Source organism: Mollisia scopiformis (assembly GCF_001500285.1).
Source record: "Mollisia scopiformis unplaced genomic scaffold LY89scaffold_9, whole genome shotgun sequence".
Classification (NCBI taxonomy): domain Eukaryota; kingdom Fungi; phylum Ascomycota; class Leotiomycetes; order Helotiales; family Mollisiaceae; genus Mollisia; species Mollisia scopiformis.
Window position 1 is genome coordinate 156,449 of NW_017263589.1, and position 15,508 is coordinate 171,956.

Consider the following 15,508-nt stretch of genomic DNA (forward strand, 5'->3'; position numbering starts at 1 on the left):
ATCCCAAAGTCTAGAACCATGATGACTTTCGTCTAGGCGAGAGAAATTGAGCCCTGCGAACCTTTCCAGGAAAACTTACAGGGGCTCATTGTCTCGTTAACACAGCCATTCTTCTTTAGACAAATTGCCAAGTGTATGGCGTATGCAGAAACGCCGTTCTTCAAGATTATGCATGTCACAGTTTGACAGTGACACGAGGTCAATGCACGATACTTGATGGATTGCGCTCGAAGGATGTGTCATGTTATCGCCTGTCAAGATTGCATTCGATATGTCCCATGAGCGCGCTCAGGCCACAGGGTGAACTTGGTTGCAGGGCGGGGGACCAGCATGTTGCCCCCCAGATTGTCGTTGGTGTTGCGGGTACTTCAACATCCTGGGCGTATAGTGACCCTATAGTGGTTTCCATGTCTTTAAGGTATACAAGATACTGCTATAATCACTAGGTAGCCATGGCTATTGACCAAATGTTCGCTGAACTATCAATATGTTAACTTTCTGGCATCTTCTTATTGTTGCTTCAGCCTTCACTCAAATCTCCCATTCACAAACGACGAGCAACGTACCTGCAAATGAGACATTTTTTGCTTTCTTGGCAACGTTGCCAACCTGCATTGTCAGAAGCCTCCAGACACAATTCACTGATCTACTGCTGACAATAGCAGACAACATGCACCTTGACACAGCTGGAAGCTGCCAATTGTCAACTGGTTGACATCAGAAACTGCATGTGCGCCAACAACACGATGCAAGCCGACCTTGCTATTTGCGTTCAGAGCAATTGTAATGCAACGGAACAAATACGTACGCTTCTGATTCCCACTTTCATATGTTCTGACCGGTCCGCTAACATACCAAGTTGCTGCAACAGTTGCTCAAGACGACATCTGCGAGGGCATCCCAACTCCATCCAGGAGTAGGGCAATAATACAATGCGTGATCGTCATATCCGCCATTACCTTCCCGATCATTGCTCTCAGATGTCTGTCACGGTACCTCATATCACGACATCTCTGGTGGGATGATTGGATGATCCTGCTCTGTGCTGTGGGTACTTGTCATACCCTGACATGAATATCTTTGACGCTTTTCTCTAGGTCTTACTAGTCCCGATGGCTGTCATCCCAATATTAAGTACTGATATATCTCTCAAAATATGCGTCACCCAAGGCTAATTTTGATTCCAGATGCTAACAGAGGCTTCGGGAAACACTTTTACAACATCCCACCTCAAAATATACCCTCCCTTCGTGAAGTATGTATGAACTATCAGCTATATCTAAGATCTAGTGGATAGAACATTCTAATGCCTATCAGCTCTATTACATCTCCCAAATATTCTACGCAATCGTCCACCCGGCTGCCAAGATTTCGATCCTCCTCCTCTACCTCCGCATTTTCCCCGACAAAACATTCCAGCTCATCACCAAAATCGCAATAGGAATAATGGTCGTTCATATTCTGGCTTTCGTCTTTGTCGTCATTTTCCAATGCGTGCCTATCAAGAGTATCTGGGACACAAGTATCCAAGGGCGTTGCTTGAACCTCAATCTGATCGCATACTCGGGTGGCATTGTCAGTATTGTGGAAGACTTGATTGTCATCCTGCTTCCAATCCGGCAGCTCACCGAGCTGAGCTTTACGACCAAGAAAAAGATTGCCTTAGCTTTCATGCTTAGCTTGGGCTCTTTCGCTTGCATCACGAGCATGGTTCGACTGAAATATATCGTCCAATTCAATACCTCAATAGATCAGACTTGTACGTTACTTGCAGATCTCAGTACTTCAGAACATTAAGACTAATGTAAAAGCAGGGGACGACGTCGACAGCACAATCTGGTCAATAATCGAAGTTTACACCGCGGTCATCTGTTCTTGCCTCATCTCCCTACGCCCGCTCATCGTAAAATACATCCCTGAACTCTTCTCCACCAGCCAGCGGTGGAAAAGCAATATCTCGAATCGAGTCCGTTCTTCCTGGTTTGGAGAGCTTGCTTGGAGAGACAGACAAAGAGGTGAACGACGGCTGTGGTATGAGGATAAACCACTGCCGAATCTTCCGATTACTAAGACTACGGAATTGGTTGTGGTCTGGATGAGGGAAAGTCAGATTGGCCTGGTGGCTCCGCAGAGGACGAAGACGATGACTACTATCCACTCGAATAGATCTTTCTTCTGATCTTGTTTGGTAAGCAGTTGGGCGAGCGTTGGAAGGTGTCATTTGGTGTAATTTATAGTGTTAATGAGTATATTTGGTAAATTGGACAATATAAGTAAGAATCCACTTCCAGCATTCGTAGATAGAGCCAGCTTTGTGAGGTCTGTCTACAAGAGGCTTTAGATGACATGGCAGGCAATTGAAACATGAGAGAATGAGGTATGGACAGCTCTAGTGCGAGAGCTATCCACACAAGAGTCGAACTGAAGTATTTAGATTGGTGGTTTATCTCGATGGTTTGCTCTATAGGAGTGCTTCGAGGAGAAAAGTACCCGGACTCTAGGGTATGAAGGTTCTATCAGCAAAACCAAATTATTAGCTATCGGCAATACAGATGTAAAATACTTTGGCCATGGTTGTGCAGCTACATATTCCAATGCTAGAAATTGATCTGTTCGGAAAGATGATTGCGAGGGGTTGTGAAAAGGAGGCTTGATGGTAACTTGCGCTTGAACGCTTACATAAGCGCAACTCTTCGCCAAAGATGAAAATGCCTTCGCAAATCCTTCTGCTCCCTCAACTCGTCGCGAGTCGCGCTGGTCCAATCACAGATGCCCAATCGAGGAAGTAAATGATGGGGCACTCGGCTCGAGGCGCGGGGTACATACGAGTAGTGGGGAAGCACGATGTACGTACAGCTTCATAAAGAGCGGAACGAACCCTCTCATTGTCACCGCTCGACTTTGAGTACCCATACTTCCCCTCCATCTGCGAGTTCATCATGGCATCTTCTCAATCAGCACGAAAGCTCAGAGTGGGAATCGTCGGCGCCGGGGACGTCGCTCAAGTTGTTCACCTCCCAACTCTTGCATTGCTCAACCATCTGTACGTGTTTCCAGACAGAACCACAAATGAAAGAAATCCTTCTGACAGGTTCTAGATACTCTGTGATATCCATCTGCGATATTTCACAGCAGACTGTTGACCATGCCGCAGCCAGGTTCAATGTCTCGCACAAGACCATCAATCCCTCCGAGACCATCTCCCATCCAGACGTCGATCTTGTCATGATCTTAGCCGCCGACGAATACCACGAACCGCTCTGCATATCAGCTCTCAAAGCTGGGAAGCTCGTTTTTATAGAAAAGCCCATTACACTTTCGATGCCCTCTGTCCAACGAATATTGGAGGCCGAGAAAGCTACAGGTGGGAACAAGATCTTCGTTGGTTATATGCGTCGATACGCGCCTTCGTTCACCGAAGCCTTCCTGCGAGAAGTTGCCAGCATCCCTCGAATTATGTACGCAAGATCTAGGGACATTATCGGCCAGAACGAACATTTTGTCAACCAGAGTGGAACGAGTCCAAGGAAGTATACAGACTTCCCAGCGAACGCTGCACAAGACCGGAAGGTTCATTTGGACAAGTTGTTCGCAGAGGCATTTCCAGGTCGAGCTGTCTCTGAGAAAGATATCCAATATTGCCGTTTTCTGGGTAGCCTTGGCTCTCACGATCTGTCCTTGATGCGTGAAGCTCTTGGCTTTCCAGAATCTGTCACTGGTGTCTCAGCCAATGAGCCATTCTACTCTGCAATGTTCAACTATCGGAACAAGTCTGGAGAGCCCTTTTCCGTCACGTACGAGAGCGGGATCGACCATGTTCCTCGATTTGATGCGCATTTAGCCGTGTATGGAGAACGGAAGACGGTGAGCATTCAGTACGACACGCCGTTTGTCAAAGGCTTGCCTATCAAAGTCAAAGTCGACGAGTTCAACGAGGCTGGAGAGTCGTCTTCGAGCGAGATATTGTCCAGCTTCGAAGATCCATATACTGTCGAATTGAAGGAAGTGTATGAATGCTTTGTCAATGGGAAGGCGATCAAGACCACAGCAGCGGATGCTTCGATGGAGTTGCAGCTGTATGATATGATGTACAAGCAGCTTGCAAGGCAAGGCTAGAATATCATAGTTACGTTAAACCTTAATTATATGCATCGTGTGTGGATCGAAAAGCTTAAGACCAAAGTCTGCGGGTCGTGACACGATGTCAGGTGTTGGCATGCGGCACGTCGAAACCCATGTCTGACAACAACCTCAAAGTGAAACAAGCTTTCCTTCACCAGCCCACTGCCAATGCACAAGAGTCAGTGCATGATTTTAGTGCAATCAGCACCATCTTGACCGAAGATGGAAAAGATCAACACCACAAATGGCCTGAGCATTTTCTTGACAAGCGCTCAACATCCATCTTTCCATTAATCCGCCTCACTGCATCGCTTATGAGGTCAATGAGAAATCCCATGTCAGCACAAGGGCCTTTGCTCGTCCATTCTTGTTCATAAAGGTATCCAACCTCTTCGGCTAGAAGAAGTGGTTTTGGTGACTTGAAGCTGCCACGCTCCTCGAAAGTCCAGAGTTCACTGTCGGTATGGCAGCTCCTTAGATTATTCGAATCTTCATATGATACTCCACTTATGTATGGAGGCTTTTGTTCAAGCGTCACAATGATGTCAGTGGCAAGCGCTGTTGTGTCTCAACCAGCCAGTGGGTGAACCGATAAGTGTCTTGAAATAAATCACGTCCTTGACAGATGCCTGGCAGGGTCCAATGCATTTAACTCAAGATGCCATGTGAATCGATTCTCGATTCTGCTGAAACTGTATACCAAGATCAAAGTGATAATGCATATCGGCTATAGTCAAAAGTCAGCCCCCCAAAGTTTTTGCAAAAACATGACCTCCCTCCAATCAATCATTGTCCAACGAATCAACACTGGCACACAAGAGTTTCCACACGCTTTTCCCGAGATTCAAATTCTCGAGCCGCTCACCTCATCCGAAGAATGTCGCAGATCTTCAGATGTCCCGCATCCGGCAAAATGCGGTTCAGGGGTCGATCAAACATCCCGAGAGCCACCACAGCGACAATTGGATGGAATCAACACCAACACACCTTTGCCATGGAAAGAACGTCCACTCATTGCCAACGTTGGAATACCAAGATTGTGGTCCTGTTTCTGATCACGGCTGTAGTTGCTCTTCCTCTGTACCGGCGTGGAACAATGACAGCAACCTAACTTCAGATGAACGGCTTGGCTCATCTCAGCAACAGTAATCATCCGCTCGCTTATGGCTGGCTCTCCTACACTCGTCTTACTCCCAGTCGGCGAAAGCGAGTGCGGACAGTAAGCGAGTGCGGACAATTAGGTGTACCCAACCAATTTTTGTATGTCACTTTAAGGCAAAAATAAGTGTGAAAGTACACCCCTCCAGATAAATTCTACACTAGATGCGACAATTATTCTTCTATATTTACATTCGATTCCGAATCGTCTAAATCGCTAGACACTAAGTCCCATTTATCACTTTCCCCCTCTAAACTATCACCTACCCGAGCCAACAAATCGTCTAAATCTCTACTATTATTAGAGTTGAAACCACCACTCTTGATATTTAAGTCTTCGAATCGGGGTAATGGCATAAAGTTAGTTTGAAGCTTAGGATTACTTTGAGTATTAATAACAATCTCTATATCGTCGTCTTTATTATGCTTGGGAAGGGAGGGGAGCTCAGGTCTCTTCTGGCCCTTCTTGAGTTTCCTTAGAATCGCACGGTCGGAGGGCTGTAGAGACTACTAGATGTTTTTAGTATCTATGATAGGACGTAGTATCGGGTTATTATTATAGATGAGTTTTTTTTCGAGAAAGTCGAGCTTTGAGTAGCTTTTTTTAATCTCTCTCTTCTTACCTATCTTCAACACTAGTACGATATGCAGTATCCCTCTCTTGGCGCTATATTTTATCAACTATTTTTTATTAAGCTTAGTATTCCTTCCTTTTTTCTTCTTCGAGTTGCTTCTTTGGTTATATTACCCTTGACTTGTATCTATTTGCGCGATTTATACTTGTCTTTAATTTCTTCTTTTCGTTGTTGTGAAAGGATTCGAAGTTGCTGATTATTTATAGAAATTGTGACTATGACAATTCGAGTACCGCGCATAAAAGATAAGAACTCTTGTTGAGATGGGCTGCTCGAGGTGCTTGCTTGCGCTTTCGAGGCATAATTATTACAGAATTCTGCGGGGATGAAGTATTTCGACGCGCTTTTTGGTGAGGTATGCATACAAAAAGCGCGTCGCGGTACTTATTGTCCGCACTCGCTTACTGTCCGCACTCGCTTTCGCCGACTGGGAGTAAGACGAGTGTAGGAGAGCCAGCCATAAGCGAGCGGACGATTATATAGAGGTTGGAAACTCAGGGAAGGAACTCAGAAGCAGCGTTCTCAATCTACTTTCATTACATTCTTCCAACACTCGACCCGGCGTCGTCAGTTTTACCAAACTTAATCACTTTAATTGCCACTTCAGTCGTTCCTCCAACTCCAAACATCAAAATGGTCCGCATCACTCTTCTCGCCATTCTCGCTTGTACGTCTTGTCCCAAGCACCTTCTCTCCTAATACAGTAGAGCTAACTCTCCTCCTCAGTCGCGATGACCGTCCTCGCCATCACTCCAAACAACGCCGGAGCAAAGAACGTTGGCAACGGCGCCGGGGCACAATTCATCACAGGAGGTTGCGTTGCGGATGCAGACTGCTCATCTGCATGCTGCGCCAACGCTAGCGGTGTCGGTGTCTGCTCTGCTGAGGCTGCTGCTTTCCAAAATGGAAAGGATGGATGTGGATTCGTTGATCCGAATGCTGCTGCTACTATTGCGGCTGCTAAGGCTCAGGTTGCCAAGCAAGGGTTCTAGGTTACGGTGTTATGGTTGGGGATCTGGGGATCTGGGGGACAGACTTGGGATGAATCAACATGGGCTTTTGTTGGAGATGGGATGAAGGGCGTTTTGGATGACTGTGATACGACTAGCATTGGGCTGCCAACACTTAGATGTGCTCTCAGTAAATCTAAAAGATCCACTGTAATGTTTCCATGAAAGATCAAAGTGAATGAACAGTGAGGCATTCCCTATCTCTTCTACATCTAGGTCGAAGTTAATACGGTAAAATACACTGAGGCGGGGTAGAACACTGGCAAATTTTATCTATGCATCATCAGTGAGCCCTAAGTATTGACTGGTTGAACATGGGTTGAATGGGAAAAGATAGGCACCGATCCGAAATTGAAGGGTTCGGACAGGATGGGATGCAAATTTCCAAGAATAATAAATATATGGTAGAAGTATATAGAAGCTAAACTCTTATCTTTCACTTCCTGACAGCCCAGACGAATAAATAGGAATGTAAATTCCATGTTAAATCTGAAATATCTCCATCTCGTCCGATACTCAGTGGCATCCTGGAAGATCAATTAGCTGAAGTGCCACTATTAATCGTCCTGATATGCCGCAATTTGATGTGCTTACCTTTTTGCCTCTGGGTGAATTGGGTTGGAAGCATGCCTTTGTCCAGAGCTATCAGCGTTGACGGGTGAGGTGCAGATATCTATTTATCTCAGCATCAGAACAAGACACTAAGTAAAGATTTCAATGGTAAACATACCTGAAGGATTAAGCTAGCTTGACAGATTCCCACCGACCCCGCAATATAAGCCAACTTCCCCTTCGCAAACAACCGCTGCGAACTCGTCGCAAAGTCCGAATTCCCTGCCACATACAGCGGCCACATCAAATAAACAGCCGACACTCCCTTCATTTCCACATGCTCGCAAGAAAAGCGAACTTTATCAGGCATCATTGTTGAGCAGTCTTGATCCCACAGGAAACAGTAAGGGATACTGGAGACGATGTCTTGAATCAGTTCCCGGCACCGTCGAGCGGCGTCCCGATACTCGGTTGAGATTCGGTAGTCAGTGTCTTCGCGGAGCCAGGCGATGCAGCGCAGGATGATGGTCCAGATTAGGATTTGGGAGGAACGGGCCACGTTGTATTCGTAGGCTTGGTAGAGTTCTTCGTATTGGTCAATTCGGCCGGGGTGGGATATTGATGTTGCGATATTGGTGGTCGTGGTAGTCTCGGAGTCTAGCCAGGCCATTGCGGAGTAGGAGGACGATAGGGATTCAAACCTGAAGTTTGTTTTGTTAGCTGGTGCAGAGTATACAGATCAGAAGGTAGGGTAATCGTTGGAAGGGATACGTGAGAGTGGGTGAAACAAGAACGAGACTTGCCATTCTCGATATTCTTTTTCAAGAGTTCTCGCTTTGTGTAGCAGTTCCACTACTTTCACGGTCTTGCTAGTTGTCCGGGGCCCTGGCACTGTGACAGTGTTGTTAATCGCTCTCAAGTCAACAAGCCTCATATTAAGCGTGGCGTATCTGTGCTCGAAGATATCATCCGGAGTGTGATACAGCCAGTCTATCGATCTATCTATCGGTTTTGCCTTGGCCATGAAATGAATAGTCTGATACTTGTAAGTCTCAGTCCAGAACTTAGCTAGGCCGCTTACCATTAATTCTCTGACCCCGTTGAACAAGTTCCGACTCAATGGCGTCTTGAACGATTCCTCGCCACGATGTCTGACCAAAGCAATAGCTCCTTCGATATGGGAGCTCCACCCATTGAGGCTCGTCTCGACGAGGGTCACTTGCTAGAATTGAAGTTATGAAATGGTTGATCACTTTACGGAGACAGACGTACCTCGAAGATAGTGAGAAGCAGAATGGAAGCCAATATCGAATCGTCCTTTGCCGCCCGAGGTTCCAATAACGACTTTTTGATGCCCTTCACACATTCGATGTATTGCTCATGTGCCTTTGGGAGTAGAGATTTTCTTTTGAAGCGGGATCCAAAGCTCGCCAGACTAGAAGCAGAGAGTGCCTGGTGGAAAGGAGAGTTTGTCTTGGCAAGAGCACTGAACGGGAGTACAAAGCTAAGAAACCCTATGCCAGACGCTTTCCTAGGGGTTAGCACAAAGTCTGTGGTGAAGAAGCAAGTTGTTTGTTCCTCTATTGGTATCTGGAAGTGGAAAAGAGTCAAGGTCGTCTTCTCATAGGGCGTTCTCGACGACTCTCGGGAAGGTGCGAGAGTAGTACTATCGATACTATAATCCGGTGAATCCAGCGAGGTTGCCGTTGATAGAATGACACTATCGATGAGTTCATCGAACGATAGATTGTGGATCTTATCGCTTCCATGGCGTTGCTTCTTAGTTGGTTTTGATCCACCGAATCGTTGAAGCTGCGCCGAGTCTCGATATCCGGGGCATATACGTTTTGACTTCTGACATCTCATACAATGTGGTTTTGCTTCGTCGCACTAAATAGGTTGACTCAGTTAGCATTCTTCCCAGTGGGAATAGTCTATCTAGACAACGCGAATAGAACACATGACATCATAGAATGGGAAAGGTACCTTGATACGCCGTTTTCGGCACATATGGTACCCACTTGAGGGTTTGCCAGTGTTGACCATTGCTGGATATGGATGCCAAGTAACAAATAAGACTAGGATTGACGTTTACTGAGAGTTCAGACGGACAGAGATTGCGCAGGACCCACGATATATCTAGAAGAAAGGATATTCGGGATGTAATGTGTGTTGTCAGAGCTGGCGATCTCTCGAGGCAACAGTGACAGAATCTCGCCCACTTTCGTTTCAATAGGTTGGATGAAGTAAAACGAATACGACCCGATGGGATGGTGCGCGCTCGGTTTCCTCCACAGCCTCCGCAGCATCTAGCATCGGATACTTCGGAACAGGTTGCTCAATCATCCATGAAACTCTATTCAAACCTGACATTAAGTGCTCGAGCCGACTTTTTTGTGATGACAGTAGGGTGATATCCGCAGCGGCAGGCTTGCGTGCGTGATATTGATAGATTTAAGGTTTGTCGAGACATTGGAACGCGGAAGTGTACACAGGTGTCTTGGACTCCCCTGTGGTCTGAGCATAGCACTTCATATGGCGATCTTGAGGACACGAACAAATGATATGAGACTATAAGATCGACGTGCGGCCAAATAATAGTGGGTTACTCAAAAAGCAATGAAGACGTTGAGTTCTTCGTGGTGTATATCGAATGAACTACTTCCAAATCCCGGCCGATCAAACGGCTGTGATGCTTGTGCTTGATCCAGGCAATGAACACACTCAGAGAGAAAATGGAGTTTGCCGTTTTCTGACATGCACGAATCGGACGTTCTGCGAAAAAATAGACCATAAACGCGGGGATTATCCTCGACAGCCTTTCATGATGGACTCGATGAGGTGAAATGATGAAACAAGCTGGGGTATCGGTATATGCTTTGATGCAGCTAATATTGTCGACATGCAGATACCAAGGTCTACGTGGCTTCTCCAGAAGTGATAAAGCGCAAAGCCGCTTTCTCCAGCCTGCTTTATGTCAATTTGTACAGTGCAAAGTCCACTGGAATGACACTGGGTGCTTGGAGAACCTGGGGTCACGATACAACAAGGAAACAATTTGCGATGCGAGGCAAAGTATGAGACCCAGGATGCGCTGGCTGCAGCAACTCCCACCAAACGATCCTATAGGAGGAGGTGATTCCAGGTGCTCAAGCCGCATTGCTGTGGCGAGCATAGCCCAGCGAATGCGCAACCCGCCAGAAGGCCGTGTGTCATGTTGAAGAAACGAGAACCAAGAGCAGCAGAGAACGATGCGCGCCTTCTGGCATATGTCCCTATGTCCCTTCTGGCATATACGTTCCTGAAGGGTTGGCAAGAGGAAGGATTTCCCAAGGTCGTCGTCGTCCGAATTAGCTCTGGGACGGTCACGTGTGGCGGGATCCTGGATATTACCTAAGCTTGCTGCCGCTAGGTCTGGCAAAATCAACTTCTTCTTTTCACTTTCTCTTTCACTTTCTCTTTCCCCAAAACCGATCAACGATCTTTCTCATAGCCAGATGATTATGGCCTCAGCTATGGCGGAGTTCCAACATCGCGTCAGCATACAAAATCGGGCTGTCAAACATATTGCGAGCCGTCAGTACCCCGCGATTTCGGCTCCTAGACCTAGGAATTGCCGTGGCATCTATGGGTATGGCCGTTCGACCGCCATGATGCATGTCGAGTCTTCATCCTTCACGCTCCCCTGATCGCATTTTATGGGAAGCCCAGTCTCCTTCCCTGGAAGAGCGACGGCCAATCTTTTCCTCTTCGTTCTCATCATCATCATTATCAGTCAGCAAATATCACCGCGTACGACTTCATCTGTTCTCACAAGCCTACTGTACTTACAGGCCTTCAGTTACTTGCGCCTTGAGCGCCGTGCTTGCTTTTGGCGACCCTTGCGCGGCTTTATGCATGCAAGTGGTATTCTGCAAGTGCATCCGCTTCGCCCCATTCAGCACTTGTCAAGATAAGAGATATCGAAGAGGTAAAACATCTCCTAATTGGCTATGTCGAGATTGACAGCCAATGGATCCTTTTTCGGAATATCCATGACCGTCGCAGAAGCATGCCGTTACGGATATGCAGCAGCCCTCCAGCGACGAGATTTTTGTGCGGACCAATATAGTGTCGAGACTAATGCGCTGGGATCGAAGCTGAAACGACACTCGCCGCTTCCTGGTCCAAGAACGGGTCCGTGGGTGGCTACTGCTTATACACGAAGGTAGGATAGACGCGCGCTTGCTACGTTAGAGGAGGGTACACCATCCGATATCCTCTGATTTTACGCCAGAACTAATGGAAAGGTTGTTTGCTGCAGGGACTGCAGGAGTGATAATTATATGTGTAATTGGGCGCGTGTTTCATACGGATGCACGGCACTTCCAGAAGTACCGGTAGACGCTGAAGCTTATGCCAATTCTATTTCTGAACACACAAATCGTGTTGGATTATAATAAGACAAGTATCTCGATCAGCTCCATTTATGCTGTTAGTATCTACTAGTACTGCATCGTCTGTATAATGAAACTTGAAATAATAGCGCCTGCGTCACTTGTCTTGTTGTCCCTGCTAATTACAAACTTTCTGCACTTTCACGCTGTTGTACATCTTTCAAATACTATCATGCCTATGTTCCCGAAACTTGAGATCGACGACAACCGCTTGGTCAGTAGGCTTTTCTGGTATCGTCTACGCCTACAGTTGATCCAGTACTGTTATCTGTCGCGAATGAGGTCAACAGGGGTGATCCCTTTTGTTGCAATATTGAACTAGGTACTATTAAGCAGGAAGTACTAAGCAGCGTCCAGGTAAGATTTGGTCATAGAAGTATGCACCAAATCTCGTTTAACAATCATTAAAGGACGAAACCAAAGATTCTGAAGCGTTGTACTAGCCGGGCTTTGAGATTTACCGGCACACAGCAGTCTTTGGAACCAAAAGCCTCGAGTCATGACTGTGGCGAACAGCCTGAGCCAGATCTAAATTTGTACGAAGTTACCACTTCCTTTGAAGTCAATTTGAACTTATTAACAGCATCCAGGTACACGGAAAGATACTCATATACTCCCCTCTCGGCCAGACAAATCAGGTTACTCCACCTTGCCCCTGGAAAGAATCCGGATCCCCTGAAGATTTCGTTCACAGCGTCGTCAATTGACAACCTCCCGGACTACCAGGCTCTGTCATACACCTGGGATAGTCCGGCTGTGAAACACTATGTATTGTGTGACGCAAAAATTATTAGTGTTACCTGTAATTTAATGTCCGCGTTGTGTCAGCTACGACACGAGAGCAAAGAGCAAGTTCTCTGGACCGATGCGCTTTGCATAGACCAGAATGACGCTGCTGAGCGAGGCTCACAGGTAGCACTGATGAGACAGATCTATAAGGATGCTCGAGTAGTCATTTGGCTTGGAGAGGACGATTCACATACATGGGAGGCCCTTGAATTGCTCCAGCAACTTGCGGGGCTCGAAGTATATTCTCAGCGACCAGCACCGAACGAGCAGGCATCGTCAAATCCTGACACGTTCACGATGAACAGTATATTACCATTCGCGAAACATCCCTCCTGGAAATATTTGGAAGAGATCTTTTGGAAGCCATGGTTCTTTCGGGCTTGGATCATCCAAGAGACCGTCCTTGCAAAGACACTTACGATCAGAATCGGAAAGTTCACTGTTCCCTGGAAGCACTTTGAGCTTGCTACTAAGTTGCTTGGAAAGTCTGTTGCGCGACAAAGTCATAAAATATATATTGGGGATGAGTGGAGTATTGTCACTTCACCTTTCACGAATCTGAACGACCTTCGAGTAAGCCTTCTACAAAGTCAAGGAGGCTCTCTGGAGAAACTACTTGTTTTGACGAATGCCAGTTGTGCGACATTGCCAGTTGACAAAGTGTACGCTATACAAGGCCTTGTCTCAGAACGGGATGCGCCCATTCTCATGCCAGACTACTCCGCGACAGTTGAGCAAGTCTTTACGACCGTCGCACAGTCTTTACTACACAGCTCACTAGATGTATTAAGCCAGGTAGTGGGACCTTATTTGAGACGACAAACGAGCCTCCCAACCTGGGTGCCCGATTGGTCGACGTCATTCCGAGCGAAACCGTTCCTACATCTTGAGTCTTCAAAATCTTTGTTCCGAGCTTGTGGGAATACGACCCACAGAGCATCGTTTTCCTCAGGAGACAAGCTGGTGGCTAAAGGCATTTTGATTGACAAGATCAAGATGGTAGGGCTTCCATTTGTACCCAACAAAAAGGCAACCAGAGTTACGCCTTTGCAACGTGCCTACAGAGCTTTCGATCGTATGAGTTCAGGTATGGAGTTACTTAGGATCCAGATGACGTTGTTCCTGTGTCATCTCCACGGATGGGAAGATGTTGTCCAATCGTTGAGTTCCTATCCCACAGGAGAGAGTGTTAATAATGCCTTTGCACGCACCCTAATTGCAGGTGCAAGTATCGTTGCGGAATTTCGAAACCCGACTGCCAGAGTCGTCGTGGAAGATGCCTACAATTACTTCAAATATCTGTTAACGCAATCGATATCGAATATGCAGCCGGCGAATATGGGGGACGTAAATATCAAGTGGCAGGAATGGGACGATGCAGTTGTAAGCGCCTCGAAACAGTATATGAGTTTCTTAGAAGAAGCCGCTTGGGGTAGAGTCTTCTTCATTACCGAACGTGGGTACATGGGCCTTGGGCCAATGTCAGCCTTTGCAGGTGATGAGGTGGCTGTGCTGTGTGGTGGCAAGACCCCCTATATACTCAGTCGGGATGCCAATCAGAAGAGCTCCAACTTTCGCCTTATAGGTGAGGTTTACATTCATGGTCTCATGAAAGGCGAAGCATTTCAAGAGAACAAGGAATTAAGGGAAATTGTGCTTATATAGCTTTCCCGATTTCAAGAAATCTTTCCGAACCTCTTTGAAAATAGCGCTTGGAACAAGATGCAAAGCAGGAAGTGCCTACTATTCCTCGTAAAGTTTTGGGAAGCCATATATGTTCTACCTGGCTTTAGTAAATCTGGTAACCTCGAGTACTAAGTTTTTCTCGCTTTCTGCTGGAAGAGGTTGCCTTTCCACCCCCGGGAACTTTATAATTTTGTCTTGGTCAAATCCGGGGTCAATGCCTGAGAAGATCTTATATTTACCATATCGAGGATGGGTATATTTGGTGAATAGTAGGGTACAGAACCCTTGAAGGTATTGTGGGAATGCTTGGGAAGACAAGAAACGATTTACCAAAGATGTTGCAAAATGGATTACTGCACGATTGAAACCAGGTACTGATGCAGTGGCTAGATAGACAAGCATGACCTCCGATGACTTCTAAGAGCAGTATCCTTTCGAGCAGGACCAACCTCGCTCATGAACCTGAAGAACCCTCAGGGACAGGTCTGTTAATACGGTCACGTGCATGCCAAGACTTTACTCGGAGATTCGTGGTGTTCCGCAACGCGAAGCAACCTTCCTTCCAGTTCTCCTCTTGAACATACCACTTTCAGACCCTCTAAGAATCAACTCTTTCAGCCCTTCTGGAAATGCTCACTATCAATCGTCAAATTATGAATACCACTCGGACGAAGAGCATTGCCAAAGCTTGGAAGCAAAGCTTTACAGTAGGAAGGCCAGGTCTGCTCCCACGTACGAGAGGAGCTCAAATCTAGCGTCTCTACATGGCCTACGAAAGTGGTGTTTGTCTCTGCCGTTCGCCCAGATTGTCTCAAGATTCGTGGGTGAGTAGCATCATTCAAGCTCAAATATGCCCAGCACAGCACAGCCTCGCCTGTGCCTCACACAGCCTTGCCCTACTCGGGAATGATGTAAGTGGTATGTATAACTGGTATGTATGCAATACAATTCTTCTTCTTTCCATCATTCCTATCTGTTACACGTCTGCGGAGTATTTCCTACCGCAGAATTTCGTGAACAGGCAAGAATCGCAGAGCACAAACGGTTACCCACAGAAACCTCGAAGATTCGTTCCTTCTCGAAGTCACAACACGCGATAGTCTTTCACGATGAATGGATA

General features: G+C 46.6%; 5 protein-coding genes across 5 annotated transcripts; 4 read left to right on the top strand and 1 right to left on the bottom strand.

Moving 5' to 3' along the window:
- Window positions 1–625: 625 nt before the first annotated feature.
- On the top strand, window positions 626–2,286 carry LY89DRAFT_498174 (uncharacterized protein). The gene is made up of 6 exons (XM_018207937.1): window positions 626–804; window positions 860–1,047; window positions 1,098–1,134; window positions 1,188–1,255; window positions 1,318–1,759; window positions 1,815–2,286. The coding sequence occupies exons 1-6, from the start codon at window positions 729–731 to the stop codon at window positions 2,177–2,179; spliced, it is 1,176 nt and encodes a 391-aa protein (XP_018072864.1). The 5' UTR covers window positions 626–728; the 3' UTR covers window positions 2,180–2,286.
- Window positions 2,287–2,939: 653 nt separating this feature from the next.
- LY89DRAFT_667601 (NAD(P)-binding protein) lies at window positions 2,940–4,116 on the top strand (the record flags this gene model as incomplete). The annotated part of the gene is made up of 2 exons (XM_018212985.1): window positions 2,940–3,043; window positions 3,099–4,116. The coding sequence occupies 2 exons, from the start codon at window positions 2,940–2,942 to the stop codon at window positions 4,114–4,116; spliced, it is 1,122 nt and encodes a 373-aa protein (XP_018072865.1).
- Window positions 4,117–6,467: 2,351 nt separating this feature from the next.
- Window positions 6,468–6,907, top strand: LY89DRAFT_706296 (biotrophy-associated secreted protein 2; the record flags this gene model as incomplete). The annotated part of the gene is made up of 2 exons (XM_018217512.1): window positions 6,468–6,582; window positions 6,642–6,907. Exons 1-2 carry the CDS (start codon window positions 6,549–6,551, stop codon window positions 6,905–6,907), a joined length of 300 nt encoding a protein of 99 aa, XP_018072866.1. The 5' UTR covers window positions 6,468–6,548.
- Window positions 6,908–7,327: 420 nt separating this feature from the next.
- Window positions 7,328–9,902, bottom strand: LY89DRAFT_498195 (uncharacterized protein). The gene is made up of 7 exons (XM_018207938.1): window positions 9,464–9,902; window positions 8,750–9,367; window positions 8,559–8,699; window positions 8,281–8,513; window positions 7,656–8,178; window positions 7,520–7,598; window positions 7,328–7,452 (listed from the first exon to the last, which is right to left on the bottom strand). The coding sequence occupies exons 1-7, from the start codon at window positions 9,521–9,523 to the stop codon at window positions 7,442–7,444; spliced, it is 1,665 nt and encodes a 554-aa protein (XP_018072867.1). The 5' UTR covers window positions 9,524–9,902; the 3' UTR covers window positions 7,328–7,441.
- A 2,183-nt stretch (window positions 9,903–12,085) lies between these two features.
- On the top strand, window positions 12,086–14,446 carry LY89DRAFT_717126 (HET-domain-containing protein; the record flags this gene model as incomplete). The annotated part of the gene is made up of 3 exons (XM_018218323.1): window positions 12,086–12,131; window positions 12,173–12,270; window positions 12,346–14,446. The coding sequence occupies 3 exons, from the start codon at window positions 12,086–12,088 to the stop codon at window positions 14,365–14,367; spliced, it is 2,166 nt and encodes a 721-aa protein (XP_018072868.1). The 3' UTR covers window positions 14,368–14,446.
- Between the last annotated feature and the right edge of the window lie 1,062 nt (window positions 14,447–15,508).